The 22,356-nt window shown below is 38.8% G+C and overlaps 2 protein-coding genes across 2 annotated transcripts in view; one reads left to right on the forward strand and one right to left on the reverse strand.

Moving 5' to 3' along the window:
* Positions 1 to 22,356, reverse strand: part of CFAP69 (cilia and flagella associated protein 69) — a 53,544-nt gene that overhangs the window by 9,037 nt on the left and 22,151 nt on the right. Inside the window, 5 exon segments of the mRNA XM_039703661.1 lie at positions 719 to 863; positions 1,895 to 1,986; positions 2,080 to 2,273; positions 20,130 to 20,234; positions 21,934 to 22,020. Of these exon segments, the coding sequence (XP_039559595.1) occupies positions 719 to 863; positions 1,895 to 1,986; positions 2,080 to 2,273; positions 20,130 to 20,234; positions 21,934 to 22,020 (623 nt within the window).
* FAM237B (family with sequence similarity 237 member B) lies at positions 9,953 to 13,705 on the forward strand. Its single transcript, XM_039710219.1, has 3 exons — positions 9,953 to 10,184; positions 12,268 to 12,664; positions 13,370 to 13,705. The coding sequence occupies exons 1-3, from the start codon at positions 10,110 to 10,112 to the stop codon at positions 13,393 to 13,395; spliced, it is 498 nt and encodes a 165-aa protein (XP_039566153.1). The 5' UTR covers positions 9,953 to 10,109; the 3' UTR covers positions 13,396 to 13,705.

Here is a 22,356-nt window from a genome sequence, read left to right on the forward strand (position 1 = left end):
ATCTGTGTTCAAGTTTCCACATGTTATTGGTATATACCAACTAGACTAATTCCACCTCAAACTCATCACTACATGTTTTTTTGTTAATAAGGACCACAGGGCTGATTTTTGTTAGCAGATGCTGAATAGAACAACAGTTGTACTACACTACAAGTGTAGGCTGTTGAAAGCTTTCTCCAAATAAAAATATACTTATCTGCATTGTTATAAAGCAGCAACATGGATATTCAAGTCCTACTGTTCTAGTTTGTAATTACTTCCTTCCAACATTACAAGCTGTTTTTTTGGGGAGAGTAGGAAACATAGCCTTTGGAATTCTCTTCAGAATTTCTACTGTAAGGATCTACTTGTCCCAGTGCCATGAAGTTAAACTTGCAATATGCAGTGTTCTTGGCACTGTTTTGCACCTCCTACCTGCTTAATAAATATTGTGCTAAGACTATTGTGGCCATCACTGCAACTGCTTAATACAATTATATTACTAATTATGTATTATCCTGATTCATGAAGCCCTTCACTCACCAAAACATAACGAATACTTTCAATTGTAAAAATTAACAGCTTTAAACTCAATCTGATTTTTTCAAACTGCAAATAACTTAGGAGGCAATACAAATGCACAATTAACATTCATCATCCAAACTCAAATTTCTTTGAAATCTAATTTGAAATGTACTACTTTGTTTTCTAATATTAGTTTTCAAACTACTGTACTTACCCAACTAAGCCAACATCTGCTATAAGCTTCAAATCAAGGTGAACAGTTCTCCTCTGACCTTTGCAAGGCAGAAAGTTTGTAGCCAAAGAACCTCCAAGACCTCCACGAGCTGCTAAGAATCTCTCTCCTGCTGCATTAAGCTCTCCTGAAAATAAATTTGTTAGTGAAAAAACACAATCTTCTGCAGCAGTTGATTTGTGATCTTCCATTTAAATGTCTCCCGTTATAAGATAATTTTGTCTATGCTTCCTTGCAAGAACTGTGCCCTCAAGGTGATGGTGATTTTCCTTGTTTGGCAACAAACGAAAGCCATCACACCCCAGGATTTTTCTCTGTCATACAATCAGTCACCTCAAGAAAATTACAGTCAGGCAAAGTATGGCCAAGATTCTGAACCCTCCAATATTTGAATTCAAGAATGCAAGGAAAAATAAGCATTGGTAGAGATGTGGTTCCCTTCAGATGGTTCATATTTTTCCATTAAGATGCAGACTATGTTACCTCCCTTAGGGTTAGAATAATTAAAACAGCAACAACAACAAAAAGAACAACACTTGGATATCTTTAGCCCTCTGATATGCCTGCATCATAAACAAATCTTGCAATACATCCAGTGCAGTTAAACATCCAAACCAGGACAATTTGGGAATTTAGTTTTAATTCTGGACAGCCTGAAAAGAAAAACCCTGAGAAACTGCAAAGGAACCATTGAGAGCTATTCCAAGAGTACTGAAACACATCTTCCTAGTGAGTAAAAAACAGATATGCATTTTAAGTAACCTAAAATTCAGCAAAGATCTTTGTCTTTCGAGCATTTTCATAATTCAGTAAAGATATAGGGACACTTACTTGGTTTTATGGAGACATAACTTATGTGAGGACATGAATGGTTCTGTGGAGGATCAGTATGGCTTCCAGCCTTTAACACTTGTTTCCAACAGCAAAGGACTTGTATGTAGTGATACAGATCAACTACTGCTAATTTCTGGAAGGGGTCCCTGCATTTCCAACAATTTTTACAGTGTATTTGTCAACTCTTTGGCCAAACAAAGAAAAACACAGAAATATTTTGGAAAGCCTGTAAACCTTAAAACATCCTAGTATTAGAAATTGACTAGATGTTATCAATAATTGTAACAAGCATTAGATACCTTAAAATAAAGCAAATGTTCTTACCAATCTGCTTGCCATCATCATCAAGAACTGAAATTCCCAAAGGCACGTAAACTTCACGATCTTTTCCTTTTTCACCTTTTAGAGCTTTAACACTGGGAGAAATTAAACCAGGCTTAGTACCTTCAGCTGACATTTTGCTTTCTGGAAAAGTTGTAAATAACAACTTTCATTAAATAGATTCTTACCTGCTGTTGGCTCCTGCTCCAGCTACAAATCGCTTATGGGGATATTTCTCCCTAATGCTCTTTAAGGTAGTCCTTTCTCGGGCGACGAACCAGACATCACCACCTCTTCCTCCTTCCCCTCCCAGATTAGGATAACCCATTCCACCAGTTCCTCCTCTCACATAGACCCGCAAATCGTCTATGAAGTTGCTGTACTAAAAAACCAATAGTTTCAACATCAGTTAATTACGTTCTCTTTGTATTTCGCTTACAGAGAAGCGTGTGTAAAACCGCTTGGACTGATCTTTCATGGCAATGGACGAAACTTCAGAGTGCATAGTTTTTAATCAATGCTTGGCATGTCTTCCCCGGCAGCGACACCTCACGGCGCGCAGGGCCCCGGGCCGGGCCGGGCCGGGCCGGGCCGCTCCGGCCCGGCCGCCCTCGGGCTCCCGCTGCCGCCGCTGAGGGGGAGCCGGCCGCTGCTCCGAGCCCCGCAGAGCCGGAGGGAGTTAACAAATCGTCCGGAGGGTTACAGAGGATGAGAAGAAGGCCGTGAAACGGGTCCTGGCTCACCAGTGAAACAGGCCTCGTAACCCAAAGGAGGCCCTGGGCAAAGGACCCGCCTGGCGTTTATTGCACATTGCTGTGGAGTCGCCGGCTCCTGCTGTGTCACTGGCCATCTCTTGTCCCTTGGCTGGCGCCACAGGTCCCCGTACCCTTTGCCATGCAGGGGATTGGTGCCAATTCATGGCCTTTAGAATCCAGCAGTGGGAGGTGGCGACCACCAGTACATCAAATGAAAAGAATACAAGACTGAGCATGTGGGCTAAATAGTATAGGAAAGGAAATAACTATTTAAGCAACAGAAGATTGGCTACTAATTAATACTAGTTACCTTGTAGTCAATGAAGTGTGACTTTGCTAAATTGTATATATAGCATACAGTTTTGAGAATTGGTAGGCTTGATTTGTGGAAAACTTCGGCCTCACACCCTGCAAAGAACAAACTATGTCTCCTTTGGAAAGGAGAGGTTTAGAAACCTGGCTCTGTCCGTGTTTAGAGAGTCCATAAATTGGCAGCAACAGGAGAGCCCCAACTGCAGGAGCGGCCAGGTTTTGGTTCACAGCAGCGCTCTCCAGCAGCGTGTTCTCCTTGGAACCTGTGTGCTGGCTCGAGACAGCATCTGCTCTTGGCTGTCCCCGTGCAGCTGGACCCTTTAAAAGCTCTTGGTCATATTGCTGGTGTGCCCTCCCTCAGGAAACTGAGACCTGATCTTTAAATTGTGCTAATTTTCAGGATAAGTATGACAGTTAAAAATGCATGGCTTTAATAAGGCTTAAAGTGCTTTGCAGTTTTTAAATGGTCATGAATAAGAAATTATTTTGTAATTTGTGACATCAGTTAGGTCTGAAGAGTAAAATTGGTAAAAAAATCAGAGTCATAGAGTGGTTTGTATTGGAAGGGACCTTAAAGTTCCAATTATCCAGTTCCAATCCCCTGTCATGACAGGGACACCTTCCACTAGACCAGCTTGCTCCAAAGTCCTTGTCAACCTGGCCTTGAACACTTCCAGGGATGGGGCACCCACAGCTTCTCTGGGCAACCTGTGCAGTGCCTCACCACTCTCGCAGTAAAGGACATTTTCTGTGTATCCAACCTAAATATTCCCTCTCTTAGTTTGAAACTATTGCCCCTTGTACTATCACTACAGCTCCAGATGAGTCCCTCTCCAGCTTCCCCGTACAGCCACTCCACATACTTGAAGGTTACTATGAAGTCTTGACAAATCTTCACCAGGCCAAACAGCCCAAATTTTCCTGGCCTGTCTTCAGAGGGGAGATGCTCCAGTCCCCTTAGCAACTCCCTGGCCTCCTCTGGGCTTGCTTCAACAGTTCAATGTCCTTGTGTTGGGGGCACCAGAACTGCACTCAGTGTTCCAGGTGGAGTCTCATGAGAGCAGAGCAGAGGAGAAAAATCACCCCCAAGTTCTTTCACAAGCAGTTATTTTGTAGGTAAATATTTCTTAGACAATATGACTATGTTTTTAATTTTTTGTGTGTTTTTTAAAGCACTAATCCTCATCAAACAGTAAATATTTTTCTGTTCCTTCTTACAGCTTTTTCACAAGGTTTTACATTCTTGATTGCACCTATTAGCTGCCTGAGGAGAATCATTACCGTTTACAGTAATTTAATACTAAAAATGACTTTAGCAATGCATGTTATCTGCTACATAAGAAAGTAATTTTTAAAAAATTAGAAAACAATAGTATGCCTTATACATTCTCAATGGCCCAGCAGAATATTTAAGCTCATGTGAATGGCAGAACAGAAATGAGCACCACAGCAAAAAATTCAGAACTCCCATGTTGTGCTTTCAGATCATGGGGACCACATCTGCAGTCCTGAATATGTAAATTCTTAACTGATCAGTTTTGAACTGATCAGTTAAGAATGTCATGACTGGAAAGTAGCAAACGTGGGCCTGGCCTTTTCTATACTCAGATGTCTCCAGAGGTCAAACCACGTCATGAACAGCTCGTGCAATCTTCACCTCTCTCTCTAAGTCTCTGATGTTAGGTCAGCTGAACATGGACTATAATTGCTCATCTTTGAAAAGAAGAAAAGTGACCTAACCAACCACAGACCCTGAAACCTGGTCTCAGTCTCACTACAAAGCTTTGGAAAAACTCAAATTTGCTGTATTAGTTCCTGAAAACATTTGATATGGTATCACCTGGGAGGGAATGAGCATATTTGGGTTAGGAGAGAAACTGATAAATGAGATAGCCACAAATAAGGTTGAAAAGAAAGATGTCAGGCTTAAAGGGTTTGGTTTAGGATGGTCTTATTTGATATTTTTTGTAGTAGTCCTGATAAAATCAGTAAGAGTATGCTCATGAAATTTGGAAATTAGATATACTTAAGAATCACCATAAATGTGCTGCTTTTGGTTGGGATGGAGTTAATTTTTTTCACAGTGACTCAAATGGGGCTATGGTTTGGATTTGTGCTAGGAAGAGTGTTGATAATGCAGGGAATTTTTTAGTTATTGCTGAGCAGGGCTTGCATGGAGCCAAGACCTTTTCTACTCCTCACCCCACTCCATCAGTAAGTGGGCTGTGAGTTTATGGGAAACTGGGAAGGGACACAGCCAGGACAGCTGGCCCCAGCTGACCAAAGCATATCCTATACCATGTGGCATCATAATCAGTAAAAAAGGCCAGGGAAAGAAGAAGGGAGAACAGTTCAAAGTCATGGTGTTTGTCTTCCCAAGTCACTGTTACGTGTGACAGGGCCCTGCTTTTCTGGAGATGGCTGAACACCAGCCTGCCCAAGGGAATTTGTGAATGAATTCCTTGTTTTGCTTGGTTTGCTGCACAGCTTCCACAAGTTTTCTCACTTTTGCACTTCCAATTCTTTCCCCCATCCTGCTAGTGAGGGAGTGAGGGAGCAGCTGCACGGTGCTTAGTTTCTGGCTGGGATTAAACTACCACAAGAAGTATCTCAGGAGATGGATTTCATTTAATGTAGGGAGGTATTAAGGTCATTGTGTAACACCCTGGTAAAATCTCATTTGGGGTACTGAAAACCAAATCAATTGTTCTACAGCTGAGCTAATGATGAACTAAGAGAGGGCTAGAGGGAAGTTGGGTTCATCACCAGAGACCTTGAGAGCCTTTCAAAAGAACAGATCTTAGGATGGCTCAGCTTGTTTACTGCAATAATACAAAACCAGAGAGGAGACACAAGTGGTATCTATTAATATATCAGAAAATAAACATGAAGGATAAAAAGCATTTAAATAAAGGGGGAAGACACAAGAACAAACAGATATGTACTATTCAGTAATAAATATATCAGGAAACCAGAATAATGTTTCTAGTAATTACTGCAATTGACTAATGAAACTGCTTTTCCGTGGAATTAGTGGGAACAAAAATATTTCTATTTTTAATATGGCACTTGATAAATATATGAAGTGATTGTACAACAAAGGTTTTTTTGTAGTGGCAGGGAACTAATCCCTGTCATTCAGGAGGATCTTCCTGTTCTGTGTTACCATGCCAATTCATAGTACAAACAGCAGAACATTTTGTCCAGATTTGTGATTAATAATATGGGAACAACCTGTCAGTTTTTTCTGAATAGTAGACAAGGTTCAGAAGTCCTTATGAATGCAACAGTTAGATTGTGTTACTGTGACTTCAGTAAAGCATATGATGTCAGCATTCTATAGAAAGGAACAGAAAGAAGGAAATAAGCAAAAGAAATTTTAAGTGAGATGAAAAAAGCCTAGGTAAGTTGTAGATAGTTCTTCAAGGATCAAGTCACAGGCCCAGAACCCTCCTTGGATACCAGCACAAGTATGTATCAAATTACACCCTGGTTTTGTGCTGTGTTATGCTTTTGTGGTACATAGTGTTTGAATTTAGTCCTTACAACTGTTAAAAGCAGCCTGGTCTGAAGCTGGTCCGCTTAGCAGAGCCTTAAATTCAGTGTGCTGCACTTCCTTAAAGTGCAGCAGTTAATGTGTTAATATGTTAATGTGTGGACTGGCCCAGAGGTGCCAGCAGAGCTACTAACCAGTGTTCACTGATGTCATGTAATCAGTCCACAACTTGACCTCAAAAAACAAATAGAGAAAAGCTGGTCTTCTATATGTTATGAGTTGAAGGTATTGAATTTTTTGACATAACACTAGATTTGTTTCAACAGGGAGCAAGTTTATGCCAACAAGCTCATGCCAGCAGGGAATTAAGCAACATTTTATTTGAAATGTGGCATTATGCATTTTCTAGATCCTTTAATAACATTAAGTGACTCGTCACACATACATGATGCTAAGAATTACTGAAATAGATAATAATTTAACACTGAAGTTTGAGGACATTTAGATGTTTCATTGTCCAAATACCTGAGTTCAAAAATGTGTCTGGTCTCCTGAAGAGACTCTGTTTGCCAGGGCAGGACTGCTTCTATCACCTTTCTCTCCTGCTTGCATTGGGTGTGTCATACTTGATTTTCAGTAACAGGGCTGTGAGCACTTCATTGTCAAGCCTGATGGCAGAGTATCACTCTGTCATTTTTTTACTTCAGAAGCTGCTAATCAGTGATGCAGAGGGTGACTCAATTCTTTATCCTCAGTGAATCAATCCTGTTTACGAACAAGTGTGCCTGTGTCACAGAGATATATATAAATCAGTCACAAAAGGCTGGAAGCATTTTAAAGCTTTCCAAACCAACTTATACATAGTCAATGCATATTCTGAGTTTCATGATAAGTAATGCTTCAGTTCCTGCTCTTTTGTTCTTACTGTGTACTTCACGTATTTGTATATGACTGCTTGAAAATCACAAGGCTACAGCTACCTCAAATCACAGTTTTACCCCTGTTTCTTTTCTCTCATGGTATAAATTACTAAGTAGTGTACTTCATCAGCTCTAACAAGAATAAGCCATAAAATCTCTTCCCCCAACAATTTTAAAACTTCCACCAGCAGTTTTTTTGAAATTTGTGCTTTATGTGGTCTTCTTCTCAGTCTAGAAAAGAAATAACTTCGATGGAAATATGTAGAAATTATGCTGAAATATTTTAGCAATATAGCTTTATTTAACATAGAGTTGAAATAATCAAAAAATGAAAGTCAGTTTTTCTTTCCTTGCCTTTCTGAACGTGCAAACAGCTGGTAAGTTTGCATAATGGTCTTAGTAATTGAGAGAAATAACTTCACCAACATACCCAAGGTCCAAATATTGTAAAATATTGATGTATTAATTTTACAGTTTTATGGGAAAAAATAATAGAGATTTATCCAATAGCAAGGGTACACTCTTCAATACCATAAAGTCCCACTAGATGGAAGCACCTTAGCTACCATAACAGAAGGAAGTACAACAGTTTAAAACACATGCCATGGAAAGGTATCAATGCTGGAAGAATTTTGAAGGAAATGTTTTATTTTGCCCAGATTCAGCTATCAGCTAAAAATTAAAAATCACAGAAATAGATACTCTTACTATAAGCCATATGAGCCATCTAATAAAACTCAGTGTCAAGCAGCTGTGCTGGTGTCCTTGGGTTTATATGTATGCTGTATGCTGCAGCTTTGGAATTCTTTTGGAAGCCCTGCAGAATTCAGAACACAACACAACTTTTCTCTAAATCCCATTTATATTTAGTCATTATCTCAAAAAAAATCTTTCCAAAGTAAATGGATAGGTTCTCTGCTTTAAGGATTTCCCCTTCAATCCAAGCTTTTATGCAGCTTTCAGGTATGTTAGATATTACAAAGGTGGTCACAGATTGATTTTTCTTGACTTTCCTTGACTTTTCTTTTTCTGAAATAGAAATTTAAGTGACTAGCTTAACAAACATGATCAGTCACTGTCTTCATAATGCTTCCATCCTACGAACTTCATGTAGCATTTCACAGGATTATTAGTTACCAAAAATTTTGATCTCTGCTAACTTGTATTAATGGGTTCATCCTTGTTCCAGGTGGCATTCCCCCACAGGCGATGATCCCTCAGTGCATCACTGACAAAGTGGATAACATCAGAAAGGAAAATAAAATATAGAAGTCAGCCTTCAGAACCTTTTTCACTTAGAGATGTGATTTTTTTTAAGATATTATCAATGAATCTTCATGAAGATTCCTTAGAGAACATTGCTGAAAAGGTGGCATTTAAAAAAGAGGTATTTTTATTTGAAAATATTTTCCCAACAAAAATCTATTCCTCAGCACTTTGATTTCTATAAGTGTGTTCTGCAAGTACCTTGTTTTAAGACTAAAAATGGTGGATTTAACTAGAAAAAGGAAAAGCAATAGGAGAGTGATAAAAATGAATCTGTAGGATGAAGAAATATGATGAAAGGCTGCCTTCAGTGGCTGTTGGAGTAGAAGGAAATCACTGTTTGCACCACTAGCTTGTGCTACTACACCTAGATGTTTAAGTGGCAATGAAATGAGAAGGGATTGATGCCACAGTCAAAGAGCTATAGAACAATCCACCTCTTTACATGCCTTTAATGCCTTTACAATTTTGACAGTTTCACTGTGAGATTGACAATGCTAATTAATGTGATAGTGCATAAAGCAAACAAAAAGGGAACTATTCTTAACTTGAAAACTTACTGAATGCTGTTTTTTTAGTGATACAAGGGAGCTCGCTTAAAGGTAGGTTCCTTGTGAAGTCTTTCTAATGCTTTAATTTCTTTTTTATGAAAACTGCCTTAGAATTTCAAGGAATAATTACATCTAATAGAGCTTTAGCTCCTTTCAATGATACAATGAGTTCAGAGATAAGCTAACTATATTCCAGTCTTCCAGATATTTCCTTCTATTTAGTTGTGTAGGTTCAAACATGACATACTTTTTGAAGCAAGATTTTGAAACAGTCTTGACATAGTTTAGCTGGTAAGGCTTCCAGAAGATACAAAATTACTGTGAACACTGTCATTTCAGAGCAGATTTGCATTTGTGCTTAAGCATTGTATGTATTGGTTTTTGACAGAAATCACTGAATTGCTGTTTGAAAAAACTGAATGTTCCTGTCATGTTGAACTCCACCAAATCATGTTGTGAAATCTTAACAGACAAATTTTACAACCTATTTGTTCTTTTTCATTACTTTGAACATTGTCTCTGCATGTTCTGGTGGACAAACAGGAACATGCATGGAAACCTAGGTTTATGAATGGGAGTTTATTAAATGAGAGTGTTCATGTTCCTGATTAGGGGAAAGATTTGCAATCCATTATGTTTTCCTCCCTCTGCCAGCCCTCTGCCCCTCCTCTTGCCTCACCCGAGACACCCCCACCCTGAAGGCAGTCTCTGCAGGTGAGGCCCCAGCCCAGCCCGGGCTGACACTGGGCGCTGCTGCAGAGAGAGGTGGGGCTGCCACAGCTCCCTCCACCCTTCCCCAGACCCGAGTTCAGCTGCTGCTGCTGCTGCTTTGCCAGTGGCAGAGTCCTCCCTGTGCACTGTAACCTCGGCATCCTCGGAGCATCCAGCAGCTGCCAGGCACTTGCAGCCCTCTCATGAATGTCTTTCTTTATCTCCAAGTGGCTGACTTCTGTTTTTCAAGGCTACTGTTTTCCGTCTCCTCGCTTAAATACTGTAAGTACAACTTCTGTTGTGGCTCTTTAGTTACTGCCTTTGTGAAATTCCTTTCTCATACTGAATAATGGGAGCTACTAGTTCAAAGTGGTCTCTGCTCTTGTTTGTGCTGTTCAAATGGGCCTTTAGCTTTTCAGTTTTTAGCTGGATTAAAACATGAAATCAGAACAACTCAAAATGTTGGTTGTTTCCCAGCTGCCGTTTTCCTACTTTGTAGGAAATTGCCAGTGTGTCCTTCCTCTGAATACTAGTGCCCAGTGAAGTGGAAGTGAGAAGAGAAGCATTTCCATCCCTACTTGTTTGCTGGAACCAGTTTTCTAAGAACCCAAAGAAGCAAACTAATGCATGCTGATAAACTCTCAGGATGCTGAGGCAGGTAATCCTGCTGCTTGCTGAAATGCAGCTGGCCCAGGCTTTTAGGAAGGAACTAGGTTGGATGGTATCTGTCTGGCTCAGTTTCTTGGGTTCTGAAGCTGAAGTAAAGGAATACCTGACTAGGGACCTCAGGTGGCTGCAGCAGTGTGATTACACACTCAAATCATCCCAGGTAGCTGGCCCAGGCTTTTAGGAAGGAGCTAGGTTGGAGGGTATCTGTCTGGCTCAGTTCCTTGGGTTCTGAAGCTGAAGTAAAGAATACCTGACTAGGGACCTCAGGTGGCTGCAGCAGTGTGATTACACATTCAAACTAAAAACCATTGCAGGACCCTCAGGCCACAGCAAAAAGGCCTATTTCAAGCTGTCCTGGTTCCTGACCCACTTTGGTGTGATTGTGAACTCCATGGTGTCACTCCAACTCTGTATTCTTACAGATATTCCACATAAGTGTTGTATGATCTATGGATTATTCTCTCTTTAATTGTATCACTAGGAGTTGCAGAAAAGATGTCAGTGTGTTAGCACTTTGAAGATATCACAGACTTACTTTTAATATTGACAGTGATATTTTGAGTGGAAGAGCACACTTGCAATTCTGGCCAAATTCCCAGTAAAATTTGCACAGCTACTCAAAATGTTGCCTTTTTTCTGTACAAAACCTCACATCATTTTCATAATTGTATTTTACACTCCAAATTGGAAACTGTGGGAATAAACATGGCATGAACTACTTAAAATGCAATTGATTTAGGATACCAAAATAAGGGGCACTGTCTGAAAGTTTTGACTGTCTTCTTTTTCTTCAGACTTCTTCCTATGTTTGTCTTTTTTGTTTGATTGGTTTCCTTTTTATGTTTATTCTCCTGTTCCTCTGCACTTTATCTTGATAGAAAGGGCTAATAAAAAAATATCAGGTGTTTTAGTGCTGTTCTGTCTAAACTTGATTTAAGGATATGGAATACACATCATAGGAAGATTGCATTTTTCCCAGGGGGAATCTCTGTATAGTAAAGGACACATATTCTGTAGCATTTGAAGTTCTTATTATGCCTCCTCTTTTATTCCTCTTTCCATCTCCAATTCTCCAGATAATTTCTCTGTTTTCCATATATACTAGAAATAATAATGCCAAATAATGCCAAAATCTTACTTAATTTTCTAATATAAGCCAGAAAGGAATTTCCCCTCTTCCATTCTTGGAAGCAACAGCTGCTGAATGAGTTCATAACATGCCTACATTCACCCAATACACTGTACAGTCTGATTTACCATTCCTTCATTACCATCTTTCTGAGTCAGACTTTCCATGAAAGACTGGCTGTTTATAATTGTTATTTGTTTGCAGTAACTTAAAATAGCATACCACTAGGACTCTTCAAGCATCTGATATTAACCTGATTTTACTGACAATCCAAGCACAGGAGATGAAGGGAAGGAGTGCTGGTCTCAAGGAGCAGTTCTGACATTGGCTATGGTCACTTCAAACTTTTTGCTTTGGGTTTTCACATTCTAAATGGCATTAACAATTTCTAGGTGCAAGCCTAGCTTCCAGCATTAGGGTTCATTGACTGGTATTTATTCCACAGTTTGGAAAAAAAGGATTTTTCTGAATATATGTCTAAATTATCTCTTGGGATACCCATGAGAGTTATGTGACAATGAACTATATAATGTCAGAATCACTGTGATTTTATTCACTTCTTTCCAGGTATCTTCTTCAAGTATGGAATTTGTATGGAAACGATGGTGGTATCTTCAGCTGGGCTGTATGTTATTAGTGAATTTGGTTTATGCCAATCTAGAGTATCAAAAAGAAACTCCTCCAAGCCTGCGTGAGATTGACCATCAGTGCTGGGAGGTATCGTCCCATGGGCTGGTGGAAATGAAGAAACTCAAGGTGGCAGATACAGTCATTGCTCTCTGGGACTTCATGATGTTCCTAAAGGAATCCCCTAAGCCCAAGCACAATGAACTCTTCAATGATTTAGCCCAGAACTTCTGGGATATGTATGTAGACTGTGTGCTCTCAAGATCCCATGGAATGGGCAGAAGACAATTAACATCTCCCAAATATTCTTCCACGTACTCACACAGAACTTTAGAAGGTAACTATAGTTATAGGATATGGTACTAATATTAAACTGAACCAATGCTCCATCCTCACCCTTCATTGTTTAGACAACTCAATATACTAATTTTCAATTTTCTGTCTCTACTTGTCAAAAGTGATTGCATCTTCCAATGGTAGCTACTTTCACAATACATGAGATATGGGTAGTTAGAGTACCACATTTCTATTTTTAACAAAGTGTAAAAAATACAGAGTATGCATGTGGAAGTGTGTGGAAATGGATGCTGCATTCTCTGTTTATCACTGTGTTATATAAATGATAATACATTGACAAGTAATTATAATACTGAAAGTTTCCTGGTATTAGGAGTTCAGTCTCAGCTTTGGGAAATCATCGTTCTGCAGAAGGGAAGCTCAAATCCCTGATAGTTTGAGCCCTATTTTTCCTAGTAAAACTACTGACATATAATGTGATGTCAAGGTCACTGTGAATCACTGAACAGTTACAGGTTCAGGTCATGATGATCGGGTTTGAGTCTGAACTGAGATCATGCAGGTGACTTTACATCTTACTAATCAGTCCTAGATCTCCTGCCCCCGTTCCTCCTCAGCAATAGGCTTTTTTCTGATGTACCTGGTCAGATGATTCAGGTTCTTGGAATGAACATGCAGATTATTTAATCACACATTTCTAACATATTGCTTGGACAATAACTACCTGTTTTTCTTAATCTTGCAGGGTCTGCTTTCACCAATCCATTTTAGGCCAAAAGGGGAGAAAATGAAGATCCTTAAAAAAGGCAACATCAAAATGAAGGAGTACAAAGGAGTACAATATGTATTGTAGATGTTTGGACAAATCCTTTGGCATGGTGCAACCCTCTTTGTTTTCTTTTCTTTTTGTATAAAGTACTTAATCACTCCTAAACTTATAAGTACATGAACTCCCACACTATCCCTTTTGCTTTCCTGTCTTGCAGTCTACTAAGCTTGCCTTTTCCTCCCTCCATGTGTGAATGTGTTCTGAGTCAACACCTTTGTTTTCCCATATAAACTTTAAAGTCTGGATGTGTCATATTTTTGCAGAGTCTTGTATTTTCCAATAATTCTCTTTTTAAAAGTTAATTTTGATGGAAACCCGAAGTATTTTTATACATTATTCAACAGAGAATATGTGAACAAATTTATTTTATACATTGTCTTGCACATATTATTAACATTAAGAACTGGAAAAAAAAAAAGGAAGAGGTGAGACATTAAGTTAAAGGGAAGGATTATGCTCATTGTAATGTCCTGTGCAGTCTAGACTTTGTATTTTATCATTGCTTAGTCTAAGCTATGGATTAATTAAAATATTTTTCTAAGCAGCAAGGTCTGAATAGCGGTAGTTTTCTTGTCCATTAACATGTTATTTAATAAGCCACTACTACGTGCCATGCTTTACACAAGATTGTAAATAAGGTGATGCAGTCCATCCCTGTCATCGCAGCAACGTCGCAGCTGAGACGGGACCCAGCACCAAGTGGTTCAAAACAGGGACAGGCTGACTTGACTGCTGCTTGCAGTACAAACCACTGGCCACAGATAAAATAATTCAAGGAGATTAACTGCCTACTTAATCCAATTCTTCTGAGCATATAAAAACCTGAGAAATGCTTACCATTCTCTGCTTTACTCCTTGGGCAATGCATCTTGTTCAGTCCCTGTTGTGTTTTAGCCTTTTATGAGATTACAGGTAGTTTAAATTATTTTAGGATATAGTACTCATGTTTTAATAGCATATAAACCTACATAAGGAAAAAGAAATCCATCCCACATATGGGATGCTTAGCTCATATATAGTTTGTAAAATATCCATCAAGTCTGATAGATTTGCAAATGTTCATTTAGGTAAACACAATATTGAACTGCATCTTCTAAAATATATCTGCTACAGTATTCTGGAGAGGGTACAAAAGTAGTGAAGATTATTCTGACCCATGAACATCACTTTAAGTTTCTGATATAAATAACATTTTTGAGCAAATGGAGTTATTACACACCCAAACACAGCAACTTCAGGAATTGATACATTATGATGAGGAGCAGTTTGAGAGCAATTATCTAACCTGCCCCAGCAGTATCCAGTTTATAAAGCTGTGTACTGCATTGCATTTACAACAGAAGTTTTAACTGGCATAAACAATATAAAAAATGCCCTTTGTTAGCCTACACTGATCACCTACAGAAGTGTTAAAGTATAACAACATTTTAAAGGGATTGTTTCCTCTATTAGTGGTCTTTTAATTGAATGCCAGAGCAAGGTATCCTATGCAGTTTTAAAAGCTTCATTCTTCTTCAGGCACTAAGTCTGTTTTAATTAGTTTTTTATAAGACACAAAAGTGCTTAGCATCCACCATAATTGTTTCCAGAATGTTTGAACAATCAATTGCTATGGTCACTCTGTGGTGTCTGCCAAAGGAGCAGGGGATTATGAACCCCAGGTCACAGCAGCAGCAGCAAAACTGAACAATCAATTGCTATAGTCACTCTGCCAAAGGAGCAGGGGATTATGAACCCCAGGTCACAGCAGCAGCAGCAAAACAAATTCCAGGTGGACAAGCTATGGTGCCCATCTATGAGAGCTGTGGAAAGCCACAGCTGACTACTGGCATGTCAGCATGAGGGATTAACAGTGAATGGCATTATTTTTTCTTCCACCACTCCCCCTTCTTTTTCCATCCCTGGGTTACAGCAGGGACAGCAATCCCAGCTTCCTGGATGTTGACTGTTCTCCCCTGCAACAGCCAAACTATGGTCCATGGCTGTCTGGCAAAATCAAATGCTGTTTGTGCTGCTGTGCTGCCTGTGTTGGTACTGATTTATGAAGGATAAATGTAACTATTTGGGGAAATTCTGTCCCCTTCATTTTCCAGTCTGCTATATGCCCATATGCCCATATCTATGAGAGCTGTGGAAAGCCACAGCTGACTACTGGCATGTCAGCATGAGGGATTAACAGTGAATGGCATTATTTTTTCTTCCACCACTCCCCCTTCTTTTTCCATCCCTGGGTTACAGCAGGGACAGCAATCCCAGCTTCCTGGATGTTGACTGTTCTCCCCTGCAACAGCCAAACTATGGTCCATGGCTGCCTGGCAAAATCAAATGCTGTTTGTGCTGCTGTGCTGCCTGTGTTGGTACTGATTTATGAAGGATAAATGTAACTATTTGGGGAAATTCTGTCCCCTTCATTTTCCAGTCATTATTAATTAACATTAATGCTTAATTACCAACAGCATTTGCATTTGCAGCTGCTCATTTGCAGTCAGGGTGTCTGCAGCAGAAACAACACAGTTGTGGGAAAATGTCATGGGGCTCACTTTGTGACTGATACAAAGTTTTTGCAAAAGCAAAACTGATTTCCAGTTAATGGTTCTTTATCCATACCCTGGCTACAGTATATTACTGTAGTTTTTGCTCAGAAATTGGAAGGACTTATGTAAGTCCTCCACATTTTTTATAATGGGCCTTTGCCTTGATGTCCCGTAATAATGAGTCATCTACACATTCCCATATATGCATGTAAAAAAGCATGTAAAAACCTCTCCAAAAGTCACAGCCTTTGGTCTCCTAGCAAAATATGTATAATTTGGTTTTAATTGTAAAAAGGCAACAGACCATACATTCTCTAAACAAGTAATAAAGCAGCAAGGTTTCTGCAGAGCTGTCAGACAAATATAAACATAAAAAACTGAGCAAGACTACTTGACATAAGACTTCAGTTAGAGAATCTTTATATACCTTGGCTAATCTTTCTTGTAGGCAGGCAAGAAATACAAATAGGCTAGTTTAATAAAACAAATTTTATACAGATAGTCTTGGGAAAATGTCATCATTGAATTATATTATAGTTAAAAATTATCAGTCACCAAAGGGTCACCATGAAAAGTTAAATTAAATTAGCACAACTCAATTTAACTTCTCTATCTTTAAGTACCAGATGACGTTTCTACTCTACAATGTGATGACTTTCTTACTCAATTAGGGTGTAACAGACCTGCCCATAAGAAAAATCCTTTCCATTTTTGGAAAATGCATATACAGAGATTTTTCTAAACCTCAAATATCTTTTTTTTCATATGTATGATTTATTTTATTTCATTATTTTCTCAGGGTTCTTCTTTTTATAGAATTTAGGTAGTCAATTCTGAAACAAAACTATGCCTTTATTTTTAATGCCACCACTTCTTGTCACTTGTCTTGTTATGTGAAAAACATTTTTAAGATACACTTATACACACACCTATCCCATTCCTCTTTCATGAAGTAAAAAAAAAGTGAGTTGGAGTATGTTTAGCTCAAATTTATTGCCTTTATTTCAAGCAGGGAGTTAAAAAAGCAAAACTTTGTACTTTTCTCAAGGCAAAAAAGACAAACTAAGTGCCAGTTTGGACGTCACATCATAAAAGCTTGCAATGTCACAGAAATTTGTGCCACAGCACTGGACAGCAACTGGTTTTAAAATGAAGCGCCTCAGGGAGTCTTGTGCTATTGTAACATAGTGAATTCTGGCATTGCCCGAAATAGAAAATAGCTCAGAAATTGAGTCATCTGCACAAAGGTCTGCTGCTCACCAGTTTGTGTAGGCATTCTAGAGGTGCCAAGATGAAAGAAGATAAGTTCTTTTTGGAGACAGTGGGAATAAGAGCCCAACAATTGTTAGATTAGTAAGATCAGTTAAAGAGCTGGGAGCAACCCAAATGGAGAAGGTTATTCCAAAAGGCTGGGAGAAACTGCTGGCACAAACAAGCTCCTTAGTGAGTGTTTCAATGAAAACTGGGATGTCAGAAGTCCTGATGCTAAAAGCGACAATTCAAGAAACAAAATGGGCTTGGACAACAACTATGTGGGTATGGTATTCAGGAAAATGAAGAATCAAATGTGTTTATGTGAAGATTTATCCCCCTGTTCAATGAGAGGCTTAAACTGCAGTGTATGGAATGTGTAAGGAAGAGATGCAAATGAAAACAGTGGATCTGCTGACAGTGGATATTAGCATACAAAGTCCCAGACTAACATACCTTTGTGCCATACTGTACAGGGGACTTTATTAATAAAACATTCCCAGATTATATTAATTAAGGGAAAATATAAATTTACTCTTTTGATGTTCTGAGCAATTTTTCAAGTCATTAAAACCAGATTTTATCTTGTATCTACTTATAGGTAACTACATATTAATATATCACTCTTTGGTACAGTATCTATTCTACAGGTACTGATTTTTTCTTGACGGAGTCCAATGTTTTACCTCTTCTGATCATTTTTTAAGGCTCCCTTACAAACAGAGGACTTTCTAGGAGCATGGTCTGTATCAGGCAGTGGCCCTTGCTGATGAGGCGTACTTTGCATAGTTACAAAGCGACCAGGTCCGACCTGAAATACAAAATAAATACATTGCTTGACTCTCATGCTAGCATTTAAAATGAGAGGACAGTTAAATCATGAACTGCCTTTAAAAAATATTATTCAGTTAGTGGAGATACCTGCTGAGGTTTCTGAAAGCAACTAAAACTATCCTTTATACTAAATTCACAGTTTGTTTCCATCAATACAGAAGGAGAGAGTGTTTTTTCAGTGAGTACTTTTACATGCTCTGCTTTTCTGCCTTTGTGTTATGATTTATTAATTGCAAAAAAGAAATTCAAGCCTTTATCCTATAGAAGTTTGCTGTACAATGTTACAATGCTGTACAATTTGGATTTGTATAGGATGTCAGCCACAGTCTCTGACCTCAGAATTTCACTACACATTATTATTTATTACTCCAAATAAGGAAAAAAAAAAAAAAAGAACAGGCCCTCTTTCTCTCAAAATGCAATTGCATAGAACTACTGCTCCAGGAAATTCCAAGACTGAAAGACACACACCCTTTCCAGATTCATTATTACTCTTTGTACTGAATAGGTTGGGGTCTTGGAATAAATACCCCTGAGTGACAGCTCTGTCTTCTAATCATGACCACTAAAAAAAAAAAATGCAACTCCTTGCATGCATGTAGCTCACATTTGATTAGCTGACCTTTGCAAAGGTCAGTTGACTGGTTTGCAACAACCATCTTCATCTCTCCCTGCTGAGGGTGTTTGGCAGATTGTTGCATTAAAAAATTTTCCAGCCATGTCTGTCATTTGTAATTCTCCTAAGCAAAGTACCTGAGGAATGTTACATGATATTGCTGATGCATTTGTTTTCTCAATACACCTATTCTGCAAAATGGACTAACCTTTTCCTTCCTTGTTTTTATCTACAGTTATTGAAATATTGATTGTAGAACTATGAAGGTAATTTTCTTGTTAAATCCTCTCCCTCTCAGATATGAACATTCATAGCTTGAAGTTCAAGCCTTTAAAATAAAATCTGACAATATATTTCTCTCCACTAACAATTTCCAGATTACTCATGCTTATATCAAAATTTTTCAGATACTTTCTGCAAAATATTGCTGTGTAACAGTCTCACTTTTGTTTACGCAAGTACCTAAAGAATTGTTCCAGCCTACTTCATCTTGCATTCCTAGATGTGTCCCTCCATATCTTTCTGATGTTTAAGATAATGTGGGAAAAATCCTAGTCCAGCACTCTGATACAATCCTCTTGCTTCCTATTAGCTTCCTTGCTTCTCCATCACATCCAACATGAACTTCCTCTTTCCTTTTTCAATTTGCAGCCACCTTAGTTGTGCTAAGTTGTGCTGCTCTGTTCATTCCAGAGTGCCCAAAATAGAATCTCTTGTCTTCATACAAGTTTGAAAACAGCAGCTCATGTTTATTCTTTCTCATTTTTACTCACATGTGAGAGTAACTTACAAGCAACAAATAAACTATCCCCCTTAAATCCTCCTCAGCTGTGATGCTTACACAGAAATAATCCAGTTAGCTCAAAAACAGTTTATTGGCTAGACTGAAGATTCTCTCATGTTTTGTCAAAACTCAACATCTAAATATGCTGTTAGGCGTGAATTAGATCTTAACAAAGGCTTTTTATTTTCTCACACTTCAATTAACTGATAGAAATGAGAACAAAATGGTTTCTGAAGATGCAACAAGTGGTGTATCTGCAGGCAGTCAGGGACATGCTACTGATAAAGGACACCTCAATGGACGTATCAAAGATTGCCCAGATGTACTCAAAGGAGCAGGTCTTGACCTCAGCAAGGTTTTCATGGATGGCTGTCTCACGACAGGTAAATGTCACATAGCACAGGGCCCATCTTACCCACACTTTTTCAGAGTAATCCACAGATCTGAATCTCATTCTGACCAAGTGCTTGTCTAAGGCTATGTCAGAACAGGTAATGGCAATTTGCAAAAGATACAGACTCTTTCTTACATACTTGGAGCTTGTCAACATAAACATTATTAAAGAAAGTGTAAGCAGCAGCATGTATACAGCGAGAATAAACCCCATACCACTTACGTTTTAGTGAAAATAAAACAGTGTTGTTAAGGATTACTTACTGTTACATGGAGTTTTGGAATATCAATAGAATGGTATGGTACATTTTGAATGTTTGCCTCACATTTGGAAGCCTCTCTTAATGTGTGCTGAAGCCTTTTTGCTTTCTAAAGATAGTCAGAAAAAAAAGGTAAAATTGTTTTAATCTACGTTAATTGTGTCATTTGCACTCATTTGAAAATATACAAACAACATGACAAAATAAATCAGGTTATAATTCTATTTGCCTTTAACTGTAAGTAACCTCCCCCTGTTTTTTGACTCTTCTTGTATTGAACACCCAAAACCAGAATAAATTGGCGTGACACTGCAAGGGTGGGAAGGGAATCCCTGCTTGCTTGACGTGTGGGCTGTGCTGTGTGCAATGCAGCCCTTGGTGCTGTGAGCCTTCATGGCCACAAGAGCACACTGCTGCCTCACAGTCAGCTTTCACCCCACAGAGCACACAGCCACCTCTCCAGGCAGACCCAGCTGTACTGAGGCATCTCAACACAATCTCAATATATCCCAGGTGAATGACGTCACATTTTCATTTCCTGAAATTCATGAGCTTTTGATCAGCCCATCCATCCATCTTCTGAATAGCAACCCCACCTTCCCAGCATATGGATTGCTTCCTCCAGCTCCGTGTCACAGAACTCCAGAACCACAGAATGATTTGGGTTGGAAAGGACCTTAAAGTTTATCTAGTTCCAACTCCCATGCCATGGGCAGGGACATCAGACCAGGTTGCTCAGAGCCTCATACAACCTGGCCTTTAACATTTCATGGGATGGGGCATTCACATTTCGAACTTGATGAGGATGGATACTAATTCAATATCCAAGTCACTGATGGAAAAATTAAATCAACACTATATTATCAACCCAATAATTAACTCAGAGAAATATCACTCAAAACTGACCACTAGTTAAACTTCAGTCACTGGCCACTGTCCTTTAGAGCCCATCAGTCCAGCCAGTTTTTCCCACAGCTTGTAGTCGAGCTGTATGTAATCGCCAAGGGAATAGGCATCCCCCTTCCTCTTTTTCTAGAACAAATAATTTTATCACAGAAGGCAACTATGGTGGCAAAGCATGATTTGTCCTTGGTAAATTCATGACAGTCTATACCAATCTCCTTCCTCCTCCTGTGCCTAAAACTGCTTCCCAGCGACTCAGTTAAAACTAATGAGTCTGTAGTTCTTCTGTCCCTTTTTCACTTCTAATTCTAGCATACATCTTCCCACAAGCCAGGGAGATGCCTGCATAGAAAGAAAATTGTTCTCCTTTGCAAGTCCTTTGGGAAATGAAGAAAAATTAAATTTAGCTGCCAAACTTTTTCTTCTAAGTCTGATTTCATTAATTTTCCAACTTAGTCTGGTTGGAAAACCAGTACTGTAATATTTTTATGTTGTTTTGGGAAAGGAAATATTGCTAGAAGAAACTCCTTTCATCACAAAATATTTCCCATCTTGAAAGATGTTTGCTGCACTAAAAAAAGAGAACAGAATTAGAAAAAATAAAGTAAGAACGAACAGACTCATAGTTTCAACAGTTTTAGAAGAAATACACATATATACACCTACTCCTCAATTTCAAGTGACAATGTTGATCCCCAATTTGTGATTGTACTCAAAAGAATCAAAGATTGTGTAACTTTTCCAATACATCTTATGGTTACTTCTTCTATGTCTGTGTGAATATAAAATTTACTATCACTTCTACTTGAATATCCCTATAATTCATTAAGAAATGTGTTTGGAACTTCACAATTATTATGACAACATCACGATTGTAAGTTTTTTTGCTCCATCAGGTTTCTTACCTTCAATGCCTCATAGTTTGATGTCCGAGCCAAGACATTTTCCCAAGATTTATTTGTCAGTTCTCTCTGCATACTGGTAGCTTGGATCTGTAATAGAAATGAGATTTACAGCATGCAGCACAATGCTGGTATCAAATCTCTTCTGATTTAATTGCTTGTGCCATATGAAAAGAATGTTCACCTCTGCCCCTTTGGCTACCTTAGCTCATCCCTCTCACCTGAGATTGGAAAATAATGTTGTAAAGTACTTGCCCTTTGAAAACTGCACTTATGCACTGCCCTTATAAACAAAGAGGCTTTTGTGCAAACTAATTTTCCTCTCCCAACATGTATGCTGGATGAGGCCCAGCCCTTTCAGGAATACTTTCTGTATATTCTTACTCTCAAATGCTGAATAAAAGAGATAGAATTGGTTCAGGTGAC

This window comes from Passer montanus, unplaced genomic scaffold (assembly GCF_014805655.1).
Source record: "Passer montanus isolate IOZ18808 unplaced genomic scaffold, ASM1480565v1 scaffold10, whole genome shotgun sequence".
Taxonomy (NCBI): Eukaryota; Metazoa; Chordata; class Aves; order Passeriformes; family Passeridae; genus Passer; species Passer montanus.